Consider the following 25,407-nt stretch of genomic DNA (forward strand, 5'->3'; position numbering starts at 1 on the left):
AAATCTCCGATTATGCAGCCTCGACTTAGAAAATCGACTCTCTCAGCCAGCTCCTCCACCTCCAACAGCTTGTTCTTCTTTACAGCCCTCTTTATTCTTCTTGTACAACTACTCTGTTCACGCCTTCCACCACTTGTATACATTCGTAGCACCCTTCAGCCTTCTCCATTGTCACCATTCACTCCATCTGGAACTCTCCATCTATCAGCATCGCCTGTCCTTGGCTGCTTTCTCGCCACCACATGTCCTTCTCAAACAACACCTTTTTCAACACTCGACACAACCCACGAGTCATACGCTTCTTCACCACTATTGCAATGCACTTTACGAACACATGCTCGTCAACCTCATTCGCTCCATCTTGTTCGCCATCCGCAAACGCCTTGGCACGAGAGCCCCACACAGCATACCAGCTTGCGTCAAGGCCATACCCCAAGTCGAGGCCATAAAAGGTTTCTTTGCAAGGTTGGTATCATGTTACATGAGGAAGTCTTTATTGAAGATGTCATTGGATTGGTGGGTGCTGGATGATAGGGACAAGGTATGCACAAAGGTACTGTATTGGGGATATGGGATGGAGATGGTTCCATTGAAGATGATGATGCGTGGTGATCCCGTTTTCTTTTCAACTCGAGTGTTTTCTCCTTTATCACTGAAGGCTGCTATGGGACGCTGTGGCTATGTATAAGAACATGATTGGGATGCGCTCCAGCCAATTTACGGTACATGACAGGATTAGAATGGTGTATGGTTGAATAAATTGGCTTTTGTTAAAAGTAAGCATGAAAGTACGCTACGTTCATAAATGGTTGTTGTGGTAAAAGGAATCATTTTCAACCATTGAAAGACCATCATAAAGCATGAACATATATATAATGTCAAACAGAGGATGTGCCACAGCATTAAGCATACCTTGTTTAATAATGCTACGCAATGGCAATTATCGTTGAAGTAATTCAAGTTGGAGGATACTTGGTTTAAATAAGTCGACTTGGAGTACTCCTGGTTGACAAACGCAAACCGAGAGTACTCTTGATTGGCGAATTTAAACCAGGAGTACTCTTGGTTGACAAACGCAAACCAGGAGTACTCTCGGTTGACAAACGCAAATGAGGAGTACTCTTGGTTGACAAACGCAAATCAGGAGTACTCTTGGTTGGCAAATTTAAACCAGGAGTACTCCTGCTTGACAAACGCAAACCGAGAGTACTCTTGGTTGACATAATTCAACCAGGAGTACTCCATGTTGACAACATTCAACCAAGTATCCTCCAGTTTTTCTATCATTGAATGACGTATGCTTAATCTCGTTGCTTATCCTCTGTTTAAAATTTCGAAGCACATAACTTATTATTGGGTTTACTGTAATGAAATGGATCCTTGGTACAACGAAAACCATTTACGAACGTAGCGTACTTTCATGCTTACTTTTAACAAAAGCCATTTTATTCACTCATACACTATTCTAATCCTATCATGCACCCTAAATTGGCTGGAGTCCATCCCATCCATGTCCTTGTATATAGTCATAGCGCCACATAGCTTCAGGGCTAGATGATAAAGAAGAGCAATAGAAAACAAAACGCGATCACCACGCAACCCAATGGTATCATCATCCTTTATCCCCAATACAGTACCTTTGTGCAAAGCTACACCCTGTCATCCAACACTTACCAATCCAATAATGTCTCCAATAACGACTTTCTCATGTAACATGATACCAACCTTGCAAAGAAACCTTCCATGACCTCGATTTGGTTTATCGTCTTAACCCAAGCTGGTACGCTGTGTGAGGTTTTGGTGGCAAGGCGTTGACGACGGCGAGCAAGATGGAGCCAATGAGGTCTACGAGCATGTGTTTGTAAAGTGCATTGCAACAGTAGCGAAGAGGCGTATGACACGGTGGGGTGTATCGAGTGCTGTAAAAGGTGTCGTCTGAAAAGGAGCTGTGGTGGCGAGAAAGCAGCCAAGGACAGGCGATGCTGATAGATGGAGAGTTCCAGATGGAGTCAATGGTGACAATGGAGAAGTCGGAAGGGTGCTACGAATGTATACAAGTGGTGGAAGGCGTGAACCGAGTAGTTGTACAAGAAGAATAAAGAGGGCTGTAAAGAAGAACAAGCTGTTGGAGGTGGAGGAGCTGGCTGAGAGAGTCGATTTTCTAAGTCGAGGCTGCATAATCGGAGATTTTTTCTAAGTCGCCACTAACTAGGGGTGATTTAAGGACATCCCCTAACTTAAGGTATCATCTACTATGATAAATCCAGCATGCTTTATTATGCATGAGCCTACATATGTATACATGATATTGTTACAAGTAGTATCTTAATTTAGACATCTAGCAAGGCATTGATAACCACCACCAGCAAAGGAGTGCTCCTACCACCAAAGAGCTATGTCTCGATAATACGTTGATGAGAGCTGCAAGTAAGACCACCATCAGTTTCTTTGGCGTTGGCCCTAAACGCAGCATTCACTATCATATACCTAGGCATTAGTATGCATGCTAGCATAGCACGTCCCGCATCCATCATACTCACAATGTCCTTGCCAATACACATTTCCCACTGTATGCTTGTCTCCATCACTTGGTCATTGATAGAAGGTATCTTCATTCGTGCTTCAGTTGTGAGTGATCCTTGAGGTCATCCATTCCATGTTGTATCATTGAGCTCATAAATGGTCATAGATTGAAAGCATCTTTTCTTGACGTGCATGGTGATGAATCTAAGAATGCTGATGTTAGCAATGGCAGGGTAAAAGAATGACCAGCATGTACTTACCCATTATCATGGAGAGCGTGTGTATGCTTTTGAGCGTCATTTCACTTGTGCCAACGTAAGGCCGTTTGTGGTCAAACACCGATACCAGCGTGATCCAAGTTCTCCTAGCACAGTTCTTGCAAGTCCCACTTTTGTTCTTTTTCTTCTTTTTTCTTTTTGTTTCTACGTACGAGCCTACAATGAGTATCCACTCCTCATCCGTGATGATTCCAATCATATACGTACTTTTCTTTCCAGCTCTCTTGATTTTGATGATATTGAATGCCAATCCTTATTTGAGTGATGGTCGAGATTGTTGAGCAGATTCAGCACGGCACCCAACGGCCAGGCGACTCTTAATCGGTGGACGCACGGTGCCCTGTGACCCTGAACGACAAAGCGATACATATCCTCCAGACCGGTCTTGATGCCATTGACGTTTGATTCTCGGCATGTTTGTTCTATAACACCATTGTCAATACATGGATCTTGTATGTCAACCAATTCACCCAATGATACTCACTTTGATATTTGTGATTGCGATTGATTGAGCGCTTGATTGAAATGATTGATGAACGTGTATGCGCGTACGAGAGAGAGATAGAGAGAGAGAGAGAGCCATAGATTGATTTGTCTTCATATATATATATATATATATATATATATATATATATATGGAATCTTGCAATTGCTCTGCATAGGAAATCCAGAATCGATCGCCAGGACCGCTGTGACATGGTACAGGCATTCCATGATTGCATCTATGTAATGACATGGTAAGCGTCATGGTTATGCTTGGGCTTTTGGAAGCATATACGTACGTTTTGAATGGTCGATCCTTGGTTTGTTTGTTCTTGATTTTGGCTGCAATGTTGACCATGTTGATTTCGTAATACGATTTGGGTCTTGATCATGTTGTCCGTAACCATGCATGAGCCTCCATTGGTTGGAAAAGGTCCACAGACCACAAGGTATCTTTGGATTGATATGGCTTTTTGGAGAAGATCCAGACTTGAATGATGATAACAATCGTAGTTGATATTGTGAATGCTCTTGCAACGCCATATGACTCATGTATATATGAATTCAAAGCCTTCTTGATCACATCGAGTGTAGATGATGGAAAGATCCAATACAAAACCATAGCATGGGTATTGGTTCCAATTCATCCCCCATTTTGAAAGCATAGCAACCAATAGCATGCTCCAGCCACCACGAGATGAGATGTCCTCGCCATCCGCTACCACATGTGTGCTGTGAATCGTGACCACCGCCAGTAGCCACTCCAGCAAATGCCAATAGCGATCCGCCCCTCATGCCATTGAATTGGAATATCTTGATGATGCCGAATTATAACAGGAAAGCTATCGCGAAAGATCTTTTTGGTGGACATGCCGCCAATAGGATGTCATGTCAGCATAGAGAGACGCTTGGAATTGTGCCTTGGTTCCGCCAAGTGTCATAATGCCATCATCATAGTTGTGTCTTGCCAATCAACCCAAGTGATAAATGCCACGAGTGTCCAAAAGTGCTTTGTAATAATCCATTCTTGATGCCATACGTATGAATCTTCCAAATTGCAGCCATAACAATCGTAGCGGGATCAAGGTCAATGCCTTCCTCATTACCATTGCAACACCGTGCTCCTGAAACTTTGTATGACATAGAGCACAATAGGCTGCCTCCTCATTGCCGTCCAGTGTTCCTCCAATTAAGTGATCTGAACCCGATTTTGGTTGTCACCGTATGATTGTTTTGCTGCTGTTGCCACCATGACGTCAATAAAGGAAAACGTGTTGAGCTACATCTTGATCCCATAGCCACGTAGTGTATCATAGAGAGGAAAACCAACTACTGAAAGAAGCTGGATCGTATGCACGTGGACCAAAGATGATAGCCGTATCGCATCCAATCGCCTCATCGAATACGGAAAACGAAGCCCTTGTGTGTTGTTGCCATGACAATAAATGCCCAAATTCATTGACGCCACCAAGTCAATTAATGGTCTAATAGGTAACGCCGCCAATAGAAGGGAAGAGATCTCGTCTCCTCTGTAGCCATGGCGATAAATGTGTCCCGCCAACAAAATGAAAAGCAATTCCTTGTGTGTTGTCACCTTGGTGATAAATGTGTTGAAATTGGTAACGATGCCAGTAGAATGAAAAGGAACTCCTTTGCTCTGTCGCCATGACAATGAATGTGTCCAAATAGGTAATACGCGAATAAGATGCATGCAATGCAATGTCCTTGCGCTGTAGCCATGGCGAAAGATGTGGTCAACTTGGCAATAGCACCGATCCAGTATTCTCGAAAAGAGACACCTTTTGCGTTGTAGCCATGGTGATAGCGTCTTGATATGTAGCAATGCCAATGAAAGGAGCGAGAGAAACCTTGAGACTTGTAATCATGACGACCATGTAGTCAGCTCGGTTAAGCACCAGTAAAAAGAAAAGCGAGCTCTTGCGCCTTGTTGCCATGACAACGATGCCTCCATATCATTGCACCATCCATAAAAAGAAAAGAGAACCCTTGCGTGTGTCCATTGGTATCCACCAAATGCCCAAGATCCGGATCGGTGACGACACCAATAAAAAGAAAAGAGAACTCCTGTCCTCCGCGACCACAGCCGCTGCTGATACCAATCGCCCCAAAAGGGCCCGTGGCCTATTGTTAAGAGAGACATCCATTAGCATCTTGAAAGGCATCGCCATGTGTGATTCAATACATACCACAACACGTGACCATAACCTGTTCACAGGGATACCCTACAGAACCAGAAACAAGGACATGGCATGTCATCCCAGGCACATCCAACCCCATGTGGAGAGTGAAAGGAATCAACATGCAGGCCTCTTTCCCACCCACCGATCCTTCAAAGCCTTATCCTCTGCACCAAGAGCGCCGGATCCAACGACGTCCAATCTTCTCCAAATCCCCAGGCTATGATGCCTTGCCCACCATGTCTTGATGTTCGTTTGCAGATACCCACTTCGTAGATGATTACCGCTTGTGCCAAAACATGATCATCCAACATATAAAGGCGGTGTCACTATGCAGGGACACACCACAGCATCAATAACCATGATGGGCCCCCACAAGATAAAGCAATAATAGTAAGTAAATGGGTCATAAAACAATATCACTGTTTTGACTTACCCTTTTAAGACCAAAACAAGCACCTCAGTGGGTAATGTAGCAAATAGACCATGAGAGGACGTAGGAATGCAAGGTCTTGTACATAGCATACTGGATCATGGATACCAATTGGACTTCTCGTTGGCTCTTACAGCACCCAAGGTAGCGTCATCGATGACCCTCCAGATCCTCCCACCACGAGACCTACATGCCGACCCTTTCACTCAACACACATGAAGCTGAACGTACCTGAGAATGATCCACGCCTTGAATCTGGACTGCAGGGTATCCCATCCATAACCCGAAAACGCTCCAAGCAAGAAGAAGCACCAATCTCATTGCCCTATAAGCAAATAGGAATGTATAAGTAATTGTCGCAAAAGTACAAAGCATACATTTTTCACTTACCAAAAAGGCACCCGCAAAAATCATTCAATCAAAGAGGCCAAGGGCCTCTTGTGCTTCACGCACATCGGTAGGTAATGATGGTGGTGGTGTTGCGGAAGTAGTGGTGACAGGGGTTTGTTGTTGTTGTTGTGCGGATTCAGAACGTGGTGAAGGATTGGCGGTGTTGGATGACGAAGATGAGGATGACAAACGGTGAGAAGAAGAAGAAGGTGTTGCGGTTGCTCGTGGTGGTCGTGGAGGAGGTGGTGGCATATCTGGTCGCACAATACCAGAGGAGGAAGGAGTGGAGGTGACGGTAGATGTTGTTGTTGTGCGTGGCGTAACGGTAAGGGTGGTGGTGCGTCGTGGTCGAGGTGGTGGTGGTGGCATATCGGCATTAACACGAGAACTTGAGGAAGTGGTAGCAGCGGCATTAGTGGTGGTCGTAGTAGTAACGGAAGTAGTTGTTGCGGGAGTTGAGGAAGGTGTTGCGGTAGTAAGGACTGTTTGGCGGATGCGTTGGATTCGTGATTGGATAAGCGCCATGGTGGGATTAAGGACAGTACGAGGAGGAGAGGTAACAATAGTGGTAGCGGAATTGGTAGTAGTACGTGTGGTATCGGTGGTGATGACAGGAATAGGATCAGGCATAAGGTTGGGCATAGTTGGCGTAGGCATAATTGTAGTGGTGGTAGTGGCGGTATTAGTGGTTGTTGTGGCAGCGGCAGTGGTGATGATAGGAGAAAGGATTGGCATATCAACCTCCATAGGGATTGGCGTAGGTGATGGCGGAGGTGATGGAGGAGGTGTAGCGGGTCGTGATGGAAGTTGGGGGGAAGGCATGTCTATGTAATAGCTGCATATTAGATTGTATGTTTATATAAAAGATGGTCGCACTTACCGATCATAATAGGGTCTTCGTCATTAAAGAAAGGAGAGTTGCCCAAACTGATCGACATGACGGAAAGCAAATCGTCATCTAAAAACCATTATCCCATGTGAGTATATATGCAAACCAGCTTGCCAATCCATGTGCCTTAAGGCGTCACTTACCAACTTCCATATCATCAATTGGTTCAATGTATCGCCAATCGAAAGGAGGAGCCATGCGCGTATCCTCGTCAAAAGGATCATCCACACTCAAGTGGGTAAAAAGGAATGCTACGTAGGAGCCATTGTTAGAGTCAAGTATAATTAAGGAAGTAATTCTTTGAAGATATACTAACAGAGCTCCTCAAACACATCATCGTCGTCAACATCAACAGCAGCAACGTCGTTAGCAACAGCAGCAACGGCAGGAACATCTTCATCAACACCACCAGCGGGAACGTCACCACCAAGAGCAGGAACTTCTTCGCCAACATCAACGTCTTCAACAACAGCATCGTCAACAGCAGCAAGAACAACACCAACGTCTTCAACAACACCAACATCAACACCGGCAGAAACGGAATCACCATCATCCTCAGAAATATCACCACCAGAGCCAGGAACGTCATCAACACCAACGTCAACAGGAGGAACACCAACACGATCGAGACCAACACCTTCGTCACCAGTAGGAACAGCACCATCATCAACAGCGGAGGCAACATCATCAACGTCAACAGCACGAGCAGGAGCAACGGCAACGGCAGGACGAGTGTGAGCTTCTTCATGAGCAGAGAGAGCATCAACACCAACAGCAGAGGACAAAGTGGGAAAAACGCCACAACAACAGCCAGAGACAACTTTGCTTCCCTCATGGACACATGACACACCAACAGGAGGTCGATAAGAGGGCGAAAAGCGAACAGCGTGTTCAGAGAGGACTTCACCAGAGCGAGAGATACAAGTAACCACAAGGCCAGACAAGGGTGGGCGAACAGGCGGCTTGGGTTTCAACGTGGCCTTTGCTTGAAGCAAACGTTCATTGGAACGAGGTTTGGCAATGGGTACCCACTTCTTCAAGAAGCCAACAAAAGAGCACCAAAGCATGTCTTCAAAGAGACAGAGAGAAAGCAACACCGTATCAGGGAAGCCAAAAAGCTGCACAAGGCAAGCAAACAAGAGCGTTAGGCGTAAAGCCGGTTCAGAAAAGCAGAGAGCAATAGCAGAAAGCGCGAAGCAGAGCATTGTCAAAGTAGCAGAAAAAAGTTGGGAAGAAAGAGGAAGAAATTCGTTGCGCTGAAAACGTCTATTTTATTACCAAGACGACGTCACCCCATTTCACCCCATTTGACTAATCCAATGTCATGATCCTTCACAATTGCAGTTGGAATGGGTAAACAAGTATGTCTAAACTATCTTTATATCACTTGCTAATAAAAGGGTATAGGTGTGGTGGTATTGTTAGGTGTAGTTGTATGGTAGCCATAACGCAGCAATAGCTTTACTCCCCCTTGAACACCGCTTCTTGTATATGATGATAATAAAAGATACGTTTATAAAAGGGTTATGAATGGTGGTATTGTTTATTGTATGCGTGTGTGAAGGGCAGAGACTAATTTCAATGTGTGCGTGTGTGTGCGCACTCGTCTACTTCTTGCTGCTGCTTGCCCATTCAGACCCAACGCCGCAATCGTGGTTCGACATGGAAACCCTCATTAGCAAGCGATGTGCGAGAAAAGGTGTTCATAAAGGTAAGTAGCGTTGTAGTAGAGTGTACGAGCGAACTTGCCTTTCTTCGTTGTGTATACTCATATCCTTGTCTGTTACAGCTTTCTTGGTTCAGCAATGGCGACAATGGCAAGGTTCAGGAGGAATGGTGGAAGGGGTTGTTGGCGTACAATTCGAGGATCCGTACAATTCAAGGACACAAAATTGTACTAGTACAATTCCAAATTGTCCTAGTGCAATTCAAAATTGATCTAGTACAATTCAAAGTTGACCTAGTACAATTCAAAATTGCCCTAGTACAATTTTGAGTCCTTGAATTGTCCTAGTACAATTTGAGGACGTTCACGATCATGGCCGTTATAAAGGATCTATGCAACGACCAAGCGTATTCGGGGCCTAGTATTAGTTTAGAGCTCTCTGTGATCGAGTACCCGCCATTCTATCGTCTTTAGTATTCTTCAATAAAGCAAGCAGACCGATGTTATTATTGAATGAGTCCTAAGGATAATGGTACTTGTATTGGCTATCTTTATTTAATAAAGGTTGATTTTTATCTCTGTTGAGGTATATAAACGAGACGCCTTCAGTATGGTTTTACAAAAAGATGGGTACTAGAAACATTGTAACGAGGGTATTCACTTTGTGCAGAGGGCACCTTGTATAAAATTGCGCGAACGTGACGGACGCCATTTTTCAACTCATGGGACATTCCAATTGGTACCCCAACAATATGGCCAATCTTCTACCCAAGTATCTTGCCTGCCATCTTGTTTAGCTTTTTTTACATCAAACCAACAAACAATAATACCAGATGCAATCATAATCACATACCAGGTTTGGATGTTTGAAATGCTTGTCATAACGCACCCACACCAGCAACCAAGGCTGTGTATGGTTGTATGTGGGTGTTGCACTCATCCATGCACTTGGGTAATGTTGTTGTGTAATGAGAATGCCTGTCCTTGAATTGTACTAGTACAATTTTGTGTCCTTGAATTGTACGGATCCTTGAATTGTACGCTAACAGGGGTTCTGTTTAAGGGTGCCAACGTATACTCTGGTGATAGGGAAAGCAGGACCATGTGAAAGGTGGGCAGCAAAGGGATTCATTGGCATTCTATCTTGATGACATTATTACAATGACCAAGCAACCTTGATCGAGCGACATGATCACGTGATAGGAAATGCAAGACGAGAGCAATAAAAGGTGCTTCAAATTCCAGAGAAGGTAGGTATAAAGTACAGCAAGGCATGGAAATGGATCAATGGATGATACCTAATGGATATCAACAGGAGCATCTTCAATCAACAGCATTGGATTTACTGTACTTGGCCTTTTGGACGAATCGGATGCTGGTATCAAGCATGACATGTCGATCGTAAGGATGCAACACACAATGGCGATGGGTTGGATCACGTTAATGGTACCACAAGAAAACAAATCAAGCGGTTACATCCATCATTATTGTATCATGGAGCCACATGCTGCGGATGGGTACTTTTTCTACATATATTCGTTCACTATGACATGTATTGGCTTACGGATTCAAATAGCATGCGTGTATTTCCATTAGGCGACCAAGCTACGCTTATCTGATGGTGAGCTGTTGGGGTATCCATGGTGGAAGAAGTCAACATTAGCAGGCATGCATTTATGAGATCTCGGACAATGGACGTTGAATGCAAGCAATATGGATATAGCAAGAGCTGTTGGTGTTACGATCCTGGTGGGCGAAGCGTGTTAGCGCTTGCTAGTTGTAATAGGATAGCCTTCCAGCCCTTTAAAATAAAAGTTAGATGATTCAAATTGAAAAAGATCATAAAATGCACATGATGTAATCCTAAAGCATATATAATTGACCACTCGCTTTTACCGTGATTGCTACCATTGCGCTACAAAGGGATCAACCAAACGCTATATTATTCTTGTCAGGGACTGTCGTGCTATTTAACAGCTATCGGGGCCAATAATGATTGATCGTATGGGACAATGTATACGATACCGGCAGCATTGCTATCGCGGCTGATAGATTGGCTCATAGGCTCCTGACGCATCATAACGTAATGCTCGCATTCCAGCTGAGAGGTTATAAGAGGCCATTTTGATGGGCGATTCTCAATATCCATTCCTTGTAAACCGCAAGGGCCATAGTATCAAAACACCGTATATGCGACTTGAATGGTTTTTTTATCCGCCGTACGGAATAAATTAATTACATTGCGTGCCATAAAGAACAATGAAATGTCTCATACCAATATCGGTAACCAAGATCTCGAGATGCCGAGGGAGCATTACTCAAGCCACAGCATCTGAATATGGATCCTTTCAATGCCCACTGGAATAATTAGGGATATGATCTTGATCGTGTAGGTTGATGGAGCTAATAAATGATTGCCTTTGCTACCAACCACGCATTAAGAAACAGACCATTTTATATGTTTGATGTTGTGGTGCGATGCAATGGTAATGAATGATGCGCATTAGGATAGAATTAACTTTCGCACTCATGCAACTGCAATAGGCGAGCCATTCAATGATTGAATCAACCCTCTTGAATGGATATTGCTGCTTGGATAAAAGATGGGCTATGCATTCTCCATGGCTGATGGATTTTATTTGTACACAGACACTGACATTATCAGTACACAGAGAAATCGTTCATAGCTGTTGGGTGCTGTTGCCTCCGTTGGCCTTGGTTATTCTAATCATGCTGGGTTGGTGGATGATGATAATCATACAAAATGCCAGCATCCGTTGCTTAATGGCATAGAGTGGAAATAAGCAAAGATTGATCATTGAAGGCTGTAGGTCCATCTTGCTTTATCACTGACAATTCAATTGTTACGATGCCTCATACCAGTTTGCAGCAGGTAGTTGTTTACTTTTATTGATAAAGCTTTTCTTATATACAAAAGCATCTATTATGGGCATTTTCTGCTATATTTGATAGAATTTGCCCTATCTTCTATATAGCGATCATGTTTATATGCCTTGTATCTTATGTGAATAAAGCTTACAATTTGTTCATGATCTTTTTGAAAGGCAGCAATAGTGATACAGGTTGCCATGGAGAGATTGGTTGCGTGGGCTGAGATAGCGGGGTCAATTGCATGCATGTGTGAATGGCAGTGAATAATTTTCATGGGTGTGTGTCAAAAGCGTGCCTCCTTTACTCAGCTTCTCCTTGCTGCTTCTTACCCAGACCCAACAACAACGCGATCGTGCTTCGACATGGAGCCCCTCATTAGTCACCGACATGTGCAAAAGGGTGTCAACGAAGGTACGTAACGTGTTAATAGAGTGTAAAAGCCGACTTGCCTTTGTTCGTTGTGTATACTGACAGGCGTGTGTTTTTACAGCTTTCTTGTTTCAGGAATGTCGACAATTTCAGGATTGAGAGAGAAATGTGGAAAGAGATTCTGTGCACGAAGGACAAAGGTTGCAACTGGTGATGGGGTAAGCAAGACCACTTGAAACGTGTGCAGCAAAGGTGTTCATTGATGTGCTCTATAGGCGTGTTTCTTGTACTCAATGAGCAGCAACCTTTATCTGCGACTGGATCACGTGCCGGCAAAGCAACAACAGAGCATGGGAGGATGTTTTGACTTTGGAAGATGGTATGCGCAAAGCAAGGTATTGGAGTGGATCATAGGGTTATGATTAATGAGCGGATGTACTAGGATCATCAACAATCGTGGCGATTGGATACGTTGGCATTTGGTGCCTGGCAACATGGATATTGTGCGTTGCAACAAGCATGATACGTGAATCGTTACAATGCAAGACATATTAGTCATCCGCTTGATCTTCATCAAACGGTACCACAAGACATCTCAGGAAGCGATCATATTCATTGTATTGGATCATCGTGATACACAGCATGTTTGGGCACACTTTTAATTGGTCTCCTATTACGGTACGTGTTTAATTACACTTGCAAGAGGTGCTTTAATTATTAATGCACGGCTTTTCCGTAATAGGTCTTTGAGGTTGGTGAAGATGATAAAGGATTCTCATTTCATGGCACGTTCATCGCTGACCGGATATTCTAAAGGAAGGTTCGCGTATCAACACAAGTCATCTATTCTGTCACCGGTCTGGGTACAGGTACCCCCCTTTTAACACCTGCCACGAACGAGGCAACGGTACGTGGAATTTATGAGGATGGAAATGCTTGCAAAAAGAGTGGTTGTTGATTCAATGTTCTTATCATCATCACCATCTTCATCATCACCATCACCATCACCATCAGCACCATCATCATCACCATCATCACCATCACCATCGCCACCGTCTTCATCTTTCATCATCAACATCATCAACATCATCATCAAAAGTCAACCTTCGATGCATACATGCTGTCTCACTTTTTGCATGTGATTCTTTCAGCACTCGGATAACCAGAAACTGCACCCATGCTTCCCGACAATTTTTTCAGCACGATCCAGTGTTTGTGTGCCTTCATCCCTTTGCCTCCATGGTATTAAACGATTCCTTCTTTGAATGATTTCTCGTATACATATGGATCTGGTGAAAGCAGTATGACGGTGATCACTTGATTATTGAGGTAAGCATTGATGATGAACTTTTTCGATCTCTTTGTTCACCAAGGTTGAGGCTTCGTATACATTCATTCAATTTGGAGGTTTCCCATACTGGAGAAAGTCATCACCAATTTGCCCAAGAGCGTTTGGGTTGGGATAATGGTGGACGATGTGGATTAGCGTTTCGCTAGCGGTATTAGGATAGCAATGTAGTCCATAGAAATAAAGATTGTGGTATAGTGCCAGTGCCCTGACACCTGTGTTTGAGAAGCGACGTGTGTGCATACCTCATCAATGATTGGTCTATGGATCTCGAATTATGCAATATCCCTGAATGATGAATACACCATTACGCATGCATATTGATGATGTCAAAGAGCCTTACCTCACTATGGACAACAGACAGCAAATCGTCACAGCATGCGCAAACCTGGTCTTTCCATTTCGTTTACTTCAAATAGTCAAGGGCAGCCTGTAGCACTAAAAGAGACATCTGGAGGAATTGTGCTGATTTGAGAAGGATGTCACCGTATTATTTGCATCGATCAGGTATATAGCAAAATAGAGCCTACCTCACGTCATTGCTATCCACTATCATGCAGCACCTGGGTTAGAAACTAACTATGCCTGTTGGGTGATAAACAGTGTTGTTGCTGATTGAATGCTGATGTTTCGTACATATGCGTAAGTCTAATGCAAAGTATGATGTATTATAATAAATTGGGCATGCTTTATTATGCATGAGCTTATATATGTATGTATGATATTATTACACGTAGTATACTAATATAGACATCTAGCAAGACATTGATGACCGCCACTAGCCAATGGGTGCTCCTACCACCAAAGAGCAGTGTTTTGGTAAGACGTTGACGACAGCTGCAAGCCGGCCATATTTTCCCCCCATCGTTATCCTTGAATGCAGCATGCACTATCATATGTTCCAGGTGTTAGTATGCATGCAAATAAGGGAGACCCCACGTCCTTCATACCTACAATGTCCTTGCCAATACAAATTTTCCACTGTATGCTGGTGTTCCCTTTGCGATTTATGGAAGTCATCCTTCATCCTTGCTGTTTCATGTCCTTCATTGGATATTGTGCCACCGCCTTGATACGCCCTCATTGGATTGAAAGCAGCTTTGATGTGCATAGTGATCAATCTATGGATGATGATATTAACAATAGCATGATAAAGAAATGATTAGAAGGTACTTACCGATTGTCATGTGGAGCGCGTGTATGCTTTTGAGTATCGTTTCACTTGTGACAATGTAAGGCCGTTTGTGGTCAAACAACGATTCCAGCGTAATCCAAGTTCTCCTAGCACAGTTCTTGCAAGTCCCACTTTTGTTCTTTTTTCTTCTTTTCTTCTTTTGTTTCTACGTACGAGCCCACAATGAGAATCCACTCCTCATCCTTGACAATCCCAATCATGTACGTACTTTTCTTTCAGGCTCTCTTGATTTTGATGATATTGAATGCCAATCCTTATTTGAGTGATGGTCGAGATTGTTGAGCAGATTCAGCACGGCACCCAACGGCCAGGCGACTCTTAATCGGTGAACGCACGGTGCCCTGTGACCCTGAACGACAAAGCGATACATATCCTCCAGACCGGTCTTGACGCCATTGACGTTTGTTTCTCGGCATGTTTGTTCTATAATACCATTGTTAATACATAAGCCTTGTATATAATCTAAATCCTCCAGTGATACTTGCTTTGATGATTGTGTTTGTGTTTGATTGAGCGCTTGATTGAAATGATTGATGAACGTGTTTGCGCGTAAAAGAGAGAGATAATGAGAGAGCCATAGATTGATTTTTTTGATGTATGTGGAATCTTGCAATTGCTGTGCATAGGAAATCCAGAATCGATCGCCAGAACCGCTGTGATATGGTACAGACATTCCATGATTGCCTCTATGTAATGATATAGTAAGCGTCATGGTTATAGATGGGCTTTTGGAAGCATATACGTATGTTTTGAATGGTCGATCCTTGGTTCGTTTGTTCTTGGCTTTGGCTGCAATGTCGACCATGTTGATTTGATAATGCGATATGAGCCTTCGTCATGTTGTGCGTAACCATGCATGAACCTCCAATGATAGGAAAAGGTCCACAGACCACCAGGCATCTTTGGATCGGCATGGCTTTGTGGAGAAGTTCCAGATTTGAATGATGATAATAATCGTGGTTGATATTGTGAATGCTCTTGCAACGCCATACCATCCATGTGTATATGAATTCATAGGCTTCTTGACCACATCGAGTGTTGATGATCAAATATCAAGGCATGGCACGTGCATTGGTTCCAATTCGGCATGCTTCACCACCGGGGGATGATATGTCCACACCGTCCGCTACCACATGTGTGCTGTGAAATCGTGATCACCGCCAATAACGACTTCTGAAGATGCCAATAGCGATCCGTCCCTCATGCCATTGAATTGGAATATCTTGGTGATGGCAAATTGTAACAAGAAGGCCTTCTTGAAAGATCACTTTGATGCATATGCCGCCAATGGGATGTCATGTGAACATAATGAGAGGTCTGCAGGTGTGCCGTGGTTCCCCCTAAGTGCCATAAAGCCATCGTCATAGTTGTGCGTTGCCAACGAACCCAAGTGATAAATGCCACCAGTATCCAAAAATCTCCTGTAATAATCCATTCTTGATGCCATGCGTATGAATTTTCCCAATTGCAGCCATAACAATCGTGGCATGGTCAAAGTCAACGCCTTCCTGAATGCCATTGCGTTGCCATCCGTGTGATTCTTTGTCGGTTCTAGAATACAATAGACCACATCCTCTTTACGTTGTAGCATTCCGCCAAATAAACGATATGAACCTCATTTTGGTTGTCACCGGATAATGATGTGGTTGCTGTTGCCACCATGATGCCCATAAAAGGAACATGTGTTGATCTGCATCCTGATCCCATAGCCATGCATCGTATGACAAAGAGGGGTACCAATCAATGAAACACACAAGATCCCATGCACGTGGATCAAACAAAATAGCTGCATCGCAACGAATCGCCTCATCGAAATAAAGGATCGAATCCCTTGTGCCTTGTTGCCATGACAATAAATGCCCAAATTCAGTGACAGCATGCCGTGGATTGAAGAAAGAGACCCCTGTGTGCCTTGAACAACAATGGTAAATGACCCTAATAGGTAACGCCGCCAATAGAAGGGAAAAGAACTCCTCTCCTCTGTCGCCAGGACAATAAATGTGTCCCGCCGACAAAATGAAAAGCCATTTCTTGCGCCTTGTCGTCTTGATGATCCTGTGGTCAAATTGGTAACGACGCCAGTGGAATGAAAAAGACCTCTTTTGCTCTGTCGCCATGACAATGAATGTGTCCAAATCGGTAATAGCGCAAATAAGATGAAATGCAATGTTGTGTGTCTTGCAGCCATGACGATAAATGTGTGCAAATTGGTAATAGCACCGATCCAGTATTGTTGAAAAAAGACACCTTGTCCATGGAAGCCATAACAATAGCCTCTTGATCTGTAACGGTGCCAACAACTGGAGAGTGAAAGCTTGAATCTTGTAACCTTGGCGACCCATGTGTTCAGCTTGACGATGGCACCAGTAAAAAGAAAAGAGAACTCTTGCGCCTTGTTGCCATGACAACGATGCCTCCATATCGATGAAAAGAAAAGAGTACCCTTGCGTGTGCCCCATGGTAATCGCCATATCACCAAGATCCAAATCGATGACGATACCAATAAAAAGAAAAGAGAACTCCTGTCCTCCGCGACAGCAGCCGCTGCTCATAACAATCGCCCCAAAAGGGCCCAAGGCCTATTGTTAAGAGAGACATCCATTAGCATTTTGAAAAGACATACCCATTTGTGCCTCAATACATACCATAACACATGACCATAGCCTGTTCATAGGGATACCCTACAGAACCAGAAACAAGACGCGGCATGTCATCCCAGGCACATCCAAGCCCATGTGGAGAGCGAAAGGAATCAACATGCAGGCCTCTTTCCCTCCCACGGATCCTTCAAAGTCTTATCCTCTGCACCAAGAGCGCTGGATCCAACGACGTCCAATCTTCTCCAATCCCCAGGCTATGATGCCTTGCCCACCATGTCTTGATGTTCCTTTGCAGATACCCACATCATAGATGATTACCGCTTGTGCCAAAACATGACCATCCAACATGTAAAGGTGGTAGCACTATGCAGGGACACACCACAGTATCCATAACCATGATGGCCCCCACATCATAAAATGACATACGTAAGTAATTGGATCAAAAGACAATACCAGTATTTTGACTTACCCTTACAAGACCAAATCAAGCACCTCAGTAGATAACGTAGCAAATAGATCATGAGAGGACGTAGGAATGCAAGGTCTTGTACATAGCAAACTGGATCATGGATACCAATTGGACTTCTCGTTGGCTCTTACAGCACCCAAGGTAGCGTCATCGATGACCCTCCAGATCCTCCCACCGCGAGACCTACATGCCGACCCTTTCACTCAACACACATGAAGCTGAACGTACCTGAGAATCATCCACGCTTGAGACTGGACTGCAGGGTATCCCATCCATCACCCGAAAACGTCCCCAAGGAAAAGGACCACCACTCTCATCGCCCTATACATGGGGGTATATATAGATTATTAATACTTATAAATATATAGAGTCATTTTCCACTTACCAGAAGGCACCCAAAAACTGATTCAATCAAGGCCAAGGGCCTTTTGTGCCTCTAGCACATCGGAAGGTAATGGTGGGGTTGGTGTTGCGGATGTGGTGGTGGTGGTAGGTTGTTGTTGTTGTTGTGTTTGTGCGGATTCACGAGGTGTAGAAGTGGTGGCGGTCGCAGATGATGAGGATGAGGATGAGGATGATGATAAGCGGAAAGAAGAAGAAGGTGTTGCGGTTGCTCGTGGTCGACGTGGAGGAGGAGGAGGCATATCGGGACGCACAATCGAAGAAGAAGGAGTGGATGTGGCGGTAGATGTTGATGATGATGTAGGTGGCGTGACAGTAAGGGTAATGCGTCGTGGTCGTGATGGTGGAGGTGGCATATTGTTGTTAACGATAGAACGAGAGGAAGTGGAAACGGTGGCATTTGTGGTAGGCATAGTAGCGGTAGCAGAGGACGTTGCGGAATTAGAGGAAGGTGTTGTGCGAGTACGGAGTTGTTGAATGCGTGAGAAAATGAGTGACATAGTTGAATTGAGCGGAGGGCTTGGAGGAGGAGAAGTGGCAATAGCAGTAGCGGGATGAGTGGTAATAGGATTGATGTCGGTGTTGGTGATGGTTGTGGTGGCAGGAGTGTCAGTGGGCATAGTTGTAGTGGTGGTAGCGGTATTGGTGATGGTTGTGGTGGGAGCGGTAGCGGTGACAATAGGGGAAGTAGATGTGGTATCAACCTCCATATGAATTGGCGTAGGTGATGGTGGAGGTGAAGGAGGTGGTGTTGCGGGTCGTGATGGAATAAGAGGAGAAGGCATATCTAGGTAATAGTGATATATTAGATATGTATGGTTATATACAAGGTAATCAAGTTTCATACTTACCAATGATAATGGGATCGTCATCATCTTGGTAAAAAGGAGAGTTTTCCAAATGAACGGACATGAACGAGAGCAAATCATCGTCTAAAAAACATCATCCCATGTGAGTATGTATATGATCCAGCATGCCAATTCATGTACACTGAGGTAACACTTACCAAGTTCCATCATATCGGTCGGTTCCACGTATCGCCAGTCAAATGGGGGAGCCATGTACGTATCCTCATCAAGAGGATCATCCACACTCAAGTGGAGGAAAAGAAATGCTATATAGGATTCATTGTTAGAATCTTGTGTAATTAAAGAAAGTAAACGTGTGGATGTATAGTTACCGAGCTCGTCCATGGCATCCCCTTCACCAACACCGAAAGCAGCAGCAACATCGTCATCACCAGGAACAGCGTCCAACACATGACCAACATCAGCAGCACCAGCACCAAGAGCCTCAACGTCATCGTAAGCAGTAGCAGCAGCAGCAGGAAAAGAAACGCCATCACCAACAACAGAGCCACGAACACCATCGACACCAGAAGAACGAACACCATCGACACCAACAAAAGCAGAAGCAGAAGCAACACCAAGAGCAGAAACATCCTCACCAGAGCGACCAACAACAGGAGCAAACGAGACATCACCAAAAACGGGAGCAACACCAAAAACGGACTCATCACCACGAGCAGAAACGATCTCATCAGCAGCAGGGCCCTCAATAGCAACAACATCATAAAGAGGAGCACCTGCGAGATCAACCACCTTCCAATACGCACGGGCTTCCATCACGAACTTGGTGGCTTCGTCATTGTCACGCATTGCTTTCAACGTACGAGGATCCAAATCGGACGACCACCACACCCAAAAGTCGACAAGGCAACGCCAAACAGCAAGAAGAGGATCACGGAAGAACACGTAAAACATGAACAAGCAAAATAACGAGGCGACGGTAACAGGGAAAGCGATAAGCAGCTGCAATATGCAGGCAAAGAGCAGGACAAATGGGCACAGAGGGCCAGAGGCGAAAGCAGCGACAGTAGCAAAAAGCCAAAAGTAGGGCATGACGCGAGTTAAAAAAAAGTTGGGAAGAAAGAGGAAGAAATTCGTTGAGCTGGAAACGTCTATTTTATTACCTAGACGACGTCACCCCATTTCACCCCATTTGGCTAATCCAATGTCATGATCCTTCTCAATTGCAGTTGGAATGGGTAAACAGGTATGTCCAAACTATCTTTATATGGTTTGCTATGAAAGGGTATGGGTGTGGTAGTATTGTTAGGTGTAGTTGAATTATAGCCATACCACAGCAATAGCCTTTGCACCCTTTGAACACCGCCCCTTGTCATATAATGATAATAAAGGATACGTTTATGAATGCGTTATGAGAGGTGGTGTTGTTGATTGTAAGCGTGTGTGAAGGGCAGAGGCTAATTTACTTCTGTGCCTGTAGGTGTGTCTACTCGTCTTCTTCTTGCTGCTTCTTGTCCATTCAGACCTAATGCCGCAATGGTGGTTCAACATGGAAGCCCTCATTAGCAACCGATGTATGAGAAAGAGCGTGTATGAAGGTGAGTAGCGTGTTGTTAGAGTGTAAGAACCCACTTGCCTTTCTTCGCTGTGTATAATAATCATATGCGCGTCTGTTGCAGCTTTCCTGGTTCAGCAATGGCGACAATGGCAACCTTCAGAAGGAATGGAAAAAGAGAATCTGTTCATGAATGGCAAAGGGTGCGCTGTTGATCGGTGAACGAATACGACTTGGAAGGTGTGTAGCAAATTGATTCGTTGGTATTCTATATGGGCGTGTTTTCTTATGATCGGCAGTAGCAACCTTTATCTCGCAACTCGATCACGTGTTGGCAATCCAACGACAGAGCGTAAGAAGGCGTCTCGACTTTGGGAGATGGTATGTGTAAAGCAAGGTACGCGAGTGGGTAATGGGATGATGATTAATGGATGAAAGCAGGATCCTCAATAATCGTGGTCATTGGATCGATTTGTACCCAGTGCCTGACAACGTGGATATGATGCATGGCAACAAGCACGCCATTGAAAGGTGGATCGATACAATACAAGGCATATTAGTCGTCGGCTTGTGCTCCGTCAAAGGTGCCACAAGACGTTGCAGCAAGCAATTACATTCATCGCATTGGATGATCTTGTTGCACGGCGCGTCACTTTTCATGGGTCTCCTTTTACGGTATGTCTTTGTATACATTCGTAATTGGTGCTTGAAGTACTAATGCGTGGCGTTTTCGAAATAGGCTCTGGAGGTCTTTACGGTTGGTGAACATGATAAAGAATTCTCATTTCATGGCTTGTTAATCGGTGATCGGGTATTCTAAAGGAAGCTTCGCATGTCAACCCACGCCATCTATTCGGTCAATGGTCTACAGTACGTCCGTCTGGATATTTGCCAAAACACAGGCATCGCTACGTGGAATACATGAAGCTGGAAACGATTGAAAACAAAAAGTGTTAATTAGTTCAAGCTGCTCACCCCATCACAATCACCATCATCACCATCATCACCATCATCACCATCATCACCATCATCAATAAAAAGACAACTTTCGAAGCATGCATGCTGTCGAACTTCTTGCATGTGATTCTTTCAGCACTCGGGTCACCAGGGAATGTTCGCATACTCTACGACAACTTTTAGTCACCACAATCGCCTTCCTCCCGTTGCCTTCCTTGTATTCCTGATCGGCCCTTCAAGTGCTAAGCATGTCTTGGATTGCTCGTGTATGGTGAAAGTAGTATCGCATGTTTACTTGAGTTAATGAGGTAAGCAAGCATGATGGGCTCTTTTAGATATCCTTTTCACCAAGGTTGAGGCTTCGTATGCTTCCACCCAATCTGTAATTTGCACATGCCGGATGAACTCATGACGATTCTCGCAAAGCGCGTTTGGGATTGGGATACAGGTGGCTGATGTCGATTGGTGTTTCGCTAGTGGTATTAGGATAGTCTTGTGACCCTTCAAAATAAAACTTGTGACGAAGTGCCAGTACATGATATCTGTGTTGGACACGAGGTTGGGCACCGTGATTCATGGATCATGATACCATTGACAATGAATCCCCCAATACCCCTTACACCCTTAAACATACATGTTGATGCTTCAAAAAGAGCCTCACCTCACTATGGACCACACATGCCAGATACCCACTCTGTCCGCAGATCGCGTCTTTTAATTTCGCGAATTTCAAGTACACAAGTGCATCGTGTAATTGTAAAAGAGGTACCCGGATGAATCGTGCCGATTCAAAGAGGTCATTTTATTACCTACATCGATGATGTATATACAAATCGAGTCCACCTCATGTTATCGCTATTCTCTATTCGGATGCACGTGGTTTCAAAGTTAATCGTACATGTTGCATGATGACCAGCATTGCAGCCTACTGGATTCTCATGCTTTACATGTATGCTAAACCTAAAGGGAAGTATGATCTACTATAATAAATCCTGCATGTTTTATTATGCATGAGCTTATATATATATATGTATGATATTATTACAAGTAACATTATTATTACAAGTGTATACTGATTTAGAGATCTGGCAAGGCATAGGTGACCACCACTAGTTTCGAGTGCTCTCACCACCAAAGAGCAACGCCTCCATAATACGTTGACGAGAACTTCAAGCAGGCCGTCTTTTTCCGCCGCGTTGTTCATAAATGCAGTACCTTCTACCATATATCCGAGGTATTAGTATTCATGCTGGCAAAGGATCACCCACGCCCTTTATACTTACAATGCCCGTGCCAATACACATTTTCCACTGTATGCGTGTTTCCATCGCTTCGTAGAGGTTATTCTTCATTCCTGCTTCAGTTGTAAGTGCTCCTCATTGCTCCTTCATGCCCTTCATTGGATGTAATGCCATTGATTTGATACACCCTCATTGGATTGAAAGCAGCTTCGATGTGGATAGCGATAAGGTCTATGAGTGATGATGTTAGCAATAGCTAGGTAAAGAAATGACCCGGATGTACTTACCCATTATCACGGAGAGCTGATATATGCTTTTGTGTATCCTTTCACTTGTGCCAACGTAAGGCCGTTTGTGGTCAAACACCGATACCAGCGTGATCCAAGTTCTCCTAGCAAAGTTCTTGCAAGTTCCACTTTTGTTCTTTTTTTCTTCTTTTCTTCTTTTTTCTTTTGTTTCTACGTACGATCCCACAATGAGAATCCACTATTCATCCTGGATGATGCCAATCATATACGTACTTTTCTTTCTGGCTCTTTTGATTTTGATGATATTGAATGCCAATCCTTATTCGAGTGATGGTCGAGATTGTTGAGCAGATTCAGCACGGCACCCAACGGCCAGGCGACTCTTAATCGGTGGACGCACGGTGCCCTGTGACCCTGAACGACAAAGCGATACATATCCTCCAGACCGGTCTTGATGCCATTGACGTTTGTTTCTCGGCATGTTTGTTCTATAACAGCATCGTTAATACATGGACCTTGTATGCCAACCAATTCACAAATGATACTTGCTTTGACGTTTGTGTTTGTGTTGTATATAGCGCTTGTTTGAAATGATTGATGAACGTGTATGCGCGTACGAGAGAGATAGAGAGAGAGCCATACATTGATTTGTTTTGATGTATGTGGAATCTTGCAATTGCTGTGCATAGGAAATCCAGAATCGATCCCCAGGATCGCTGTGATATGGTACAGACATTCCATGATTGCATCTACGTAATGGTATGGTAAGCGTCATGGTTATAGGTAGGCTTTGGAATCATATACGTACATTTTTAGCAGTCGATTCGTGATCGGTTTGTTCTTGACTCTGGCTGCAATGTCGACCATGATGATTTGGTAACGTGATTTTGTGTCTTCGTCATGTTTTCCGTAACCATACATGAACCTCCAATGATAGGAAACGGTCCACAGACCACCAGGGATCTTTGTATTTATATGGCTTTGTGGAGAAGATCCAGACTTGAATGATGATAACAATCGTGGTTGATATTGTGAATGCTCTTGCAACGCCATATGACTCATGTGTATATGAATTCAAAGCCATCTTGATCACATCGAGTGTAGATGATGGAAAGATCCAATACAAGGCCATAGCATGGGCATTGGTTCCAATTCATCCCCCATTCGAAAGCGTACTAATCCATAACATGCTCCAGCCACCACGAGATGAGATGTCCTCGCCATCCGCTACCATGTATGTGCTGTGAATCGTGACCACCGCCAATAGCCACTTCTGCAAATGCCAATAGTGATCCGCCCCTCATGCCATTGAATTGGAATATCTTGATGATGCGGAATTGTAATAGGAAAGCCTTGTCGAAAGATCATTTTGATGCACATGCCGCCAATGGGATGCCATGTCAACATAAAGAGACGCCTGCAATAGTGCCTTGGTTCCCCCATGGGCCATAAAACCACCGTGATTGTTGCGTGTTGCCAATCAATCAAAGTGATATATGCCACCAGTGTCCAAAAGTCCCTTGTGATAATCCATTTCTTGATGCCATAGGTACCAATCTTCGCAATTGCAGCCATACCAATTGTGACGTGATCGAATTCAATGCCTTCCTCAATGCCAGTGCGCTCCCATACATGTCATTCTTTGTTGGATGTAAGGTGCAATAGGCCAATTCCTCATTGTGTTGCTGCTGCCACCATAATCCCAATAAAATGAGAACGTGGTGAGCTGCATCGCAACGAATCGCCTCATCGAATAAAAGAAAAAGAAGCCATTGAGCCTTGTTGCCATGCCGATAAATGCTCAAATTCAATGACACCACCACGTCGATTGAAAGAGACCCCGCTGTGCCTTGACCAATGATGATAAATAACCGTCATAGGTAACGCCGCCAATGGAAGGGAAAAGGTCTTGTCACCTCTGTAAACATGGCGATAAATGTGTCCGGCCAATAAAATGAAAAGCAATTCCTTGTGCCTTGTCGCCTTGGTGATCAATGTGTTCAAATTGGTAGCCATGCCAGTAGAATGAAAAAGAACTCCTTTGCTTTGTCGCCATGACAATGAATGTGCCAAAATAGGTACTGTAATAGCGCGCATAAGTTGCATGCAATGCAATGTCGTTGCGTTGTAGCCATGGCGATAAATGTGTTCAACTTGGCAATAGCACCGATACAGCATTCTCGAAAAGAGACAGCTTTTGCGTTGTAACCATGATGATAGCATCTTGATATGTCGCAATGCCAATGAAAGGAGCGAGAGAAAGCTTGAGACTTGTAACTATGGCGACCCATGTGTTCAGCTTGACGATGGCACCAGTAAAAAGAAAAGAGAACTCTTGCGCCTTGTTGCCATGACAACGATGCCTCCATATCGATAAAAAGAAAAGAGAACCCTTGCGTGTGCCCAACGGTAATCGCCATATCACCAAGATCCAAATCGGTGACGATACGAATAAAAAGAAA

At 44.1% G+C, this 25,407-nt stretch overlaps 4 protein-coding genes across 4 annotated transcripts; 2 read left to right on the forward strand and 2 right to left on the reverse strand.

Annotated features, from left to right (window-relative positions):
* Nucleotides 1–12: 12 nt before the first annotated feature.
* O0I10_012094 (uncharacterized protein) lies at nt 13–531 on the forward strand (the record flags this gene model as incomplete). The annotated part of the gene is made up of 1 exon (XM_058492041.1): nt 13–531. One exon carries the CDS (start codon nt 13–15, stop codon nt 529–531), a length of 519 nt encoding a protein of 172 aa, XP_058337195.1.
* Nucleotides 532–6,329: 5,798 nt separating this feature from the next.
* O0I10_012095 (uncharacterized protein) lies at nt 6,330–8,399 on the reverse strand (the record flags this gene model as incomplete). The annotated part of the gene is made up of 4 exons (XM_058492042.1): nt 6,330–7,129; nt 7,186–7,263; nt 7,338–7,445; nt 7,511–8,399. The coding sequence occupies 4 exons, from the start codon at nt 8,397–8,399 to the stop codon at nt 6,330–6,332; spliced, it is 1,875 nt and encodes a 624-aa protein (XP_058337196.1).
* A 3,715-nt stretch (nt 8,400–12,114) lies between these two features.
* On the forward strand, nt 12,115–12,651 carry O0I10_012096 (uncharacterized protein; the record flags this gene model as incomplete). Its single annotated transcript, XM_058492043.1, has 4 exons — nt 12,115–12,163; nt 12,257–12,339; nt 12,397–12,500; nt 12,564–12,651. The coding sequence occupies 4 exons, from the start codon at nt 12,115–12,117 to the stop codon at nt 12,649–12,651; spliced, it is 324 nt and encodes a 107-aa protein (XP_058337197.1).
* A 5,489-nt stretch (nt 12,652–18,140) lies between these two features.
* On the reverse strand, nt 18,141–20,036 carry O0I10_012097 (uncharacterized protein; the record flags this gene model as incomplete). Its single annotated transcript, XM_058492044.1, has 4 exons — nt 18,141–18,922; nt 18,987–19,067; nt 19,142–19,249; nt 19,316–20,036. 4 exons carry the CDS (start codon nt 20,034–20,036, stop codon nt 18,141–18,143), a joined length of 1,692 nt encoding a protein of 563 aa, XP_058337198.1.
* Between the last annotated feature and the right edge of the window lie 5,371 nt (nt 20,037–25,407).

Source organism: Lichtheimia ornata, assembly GCF_029851405.1.
Source record: "Lichtheimia ornata isolate CBS 291.66 chromosome Unknown scaffold00111, whole genome shotgun sequence".
NCBI lineage: Eukaryota > Fungi > Mucoromycota > Mucoromycetes > Mucorales > Lichtheimiaceae > Lichtheimia > Lichtheimia ornata.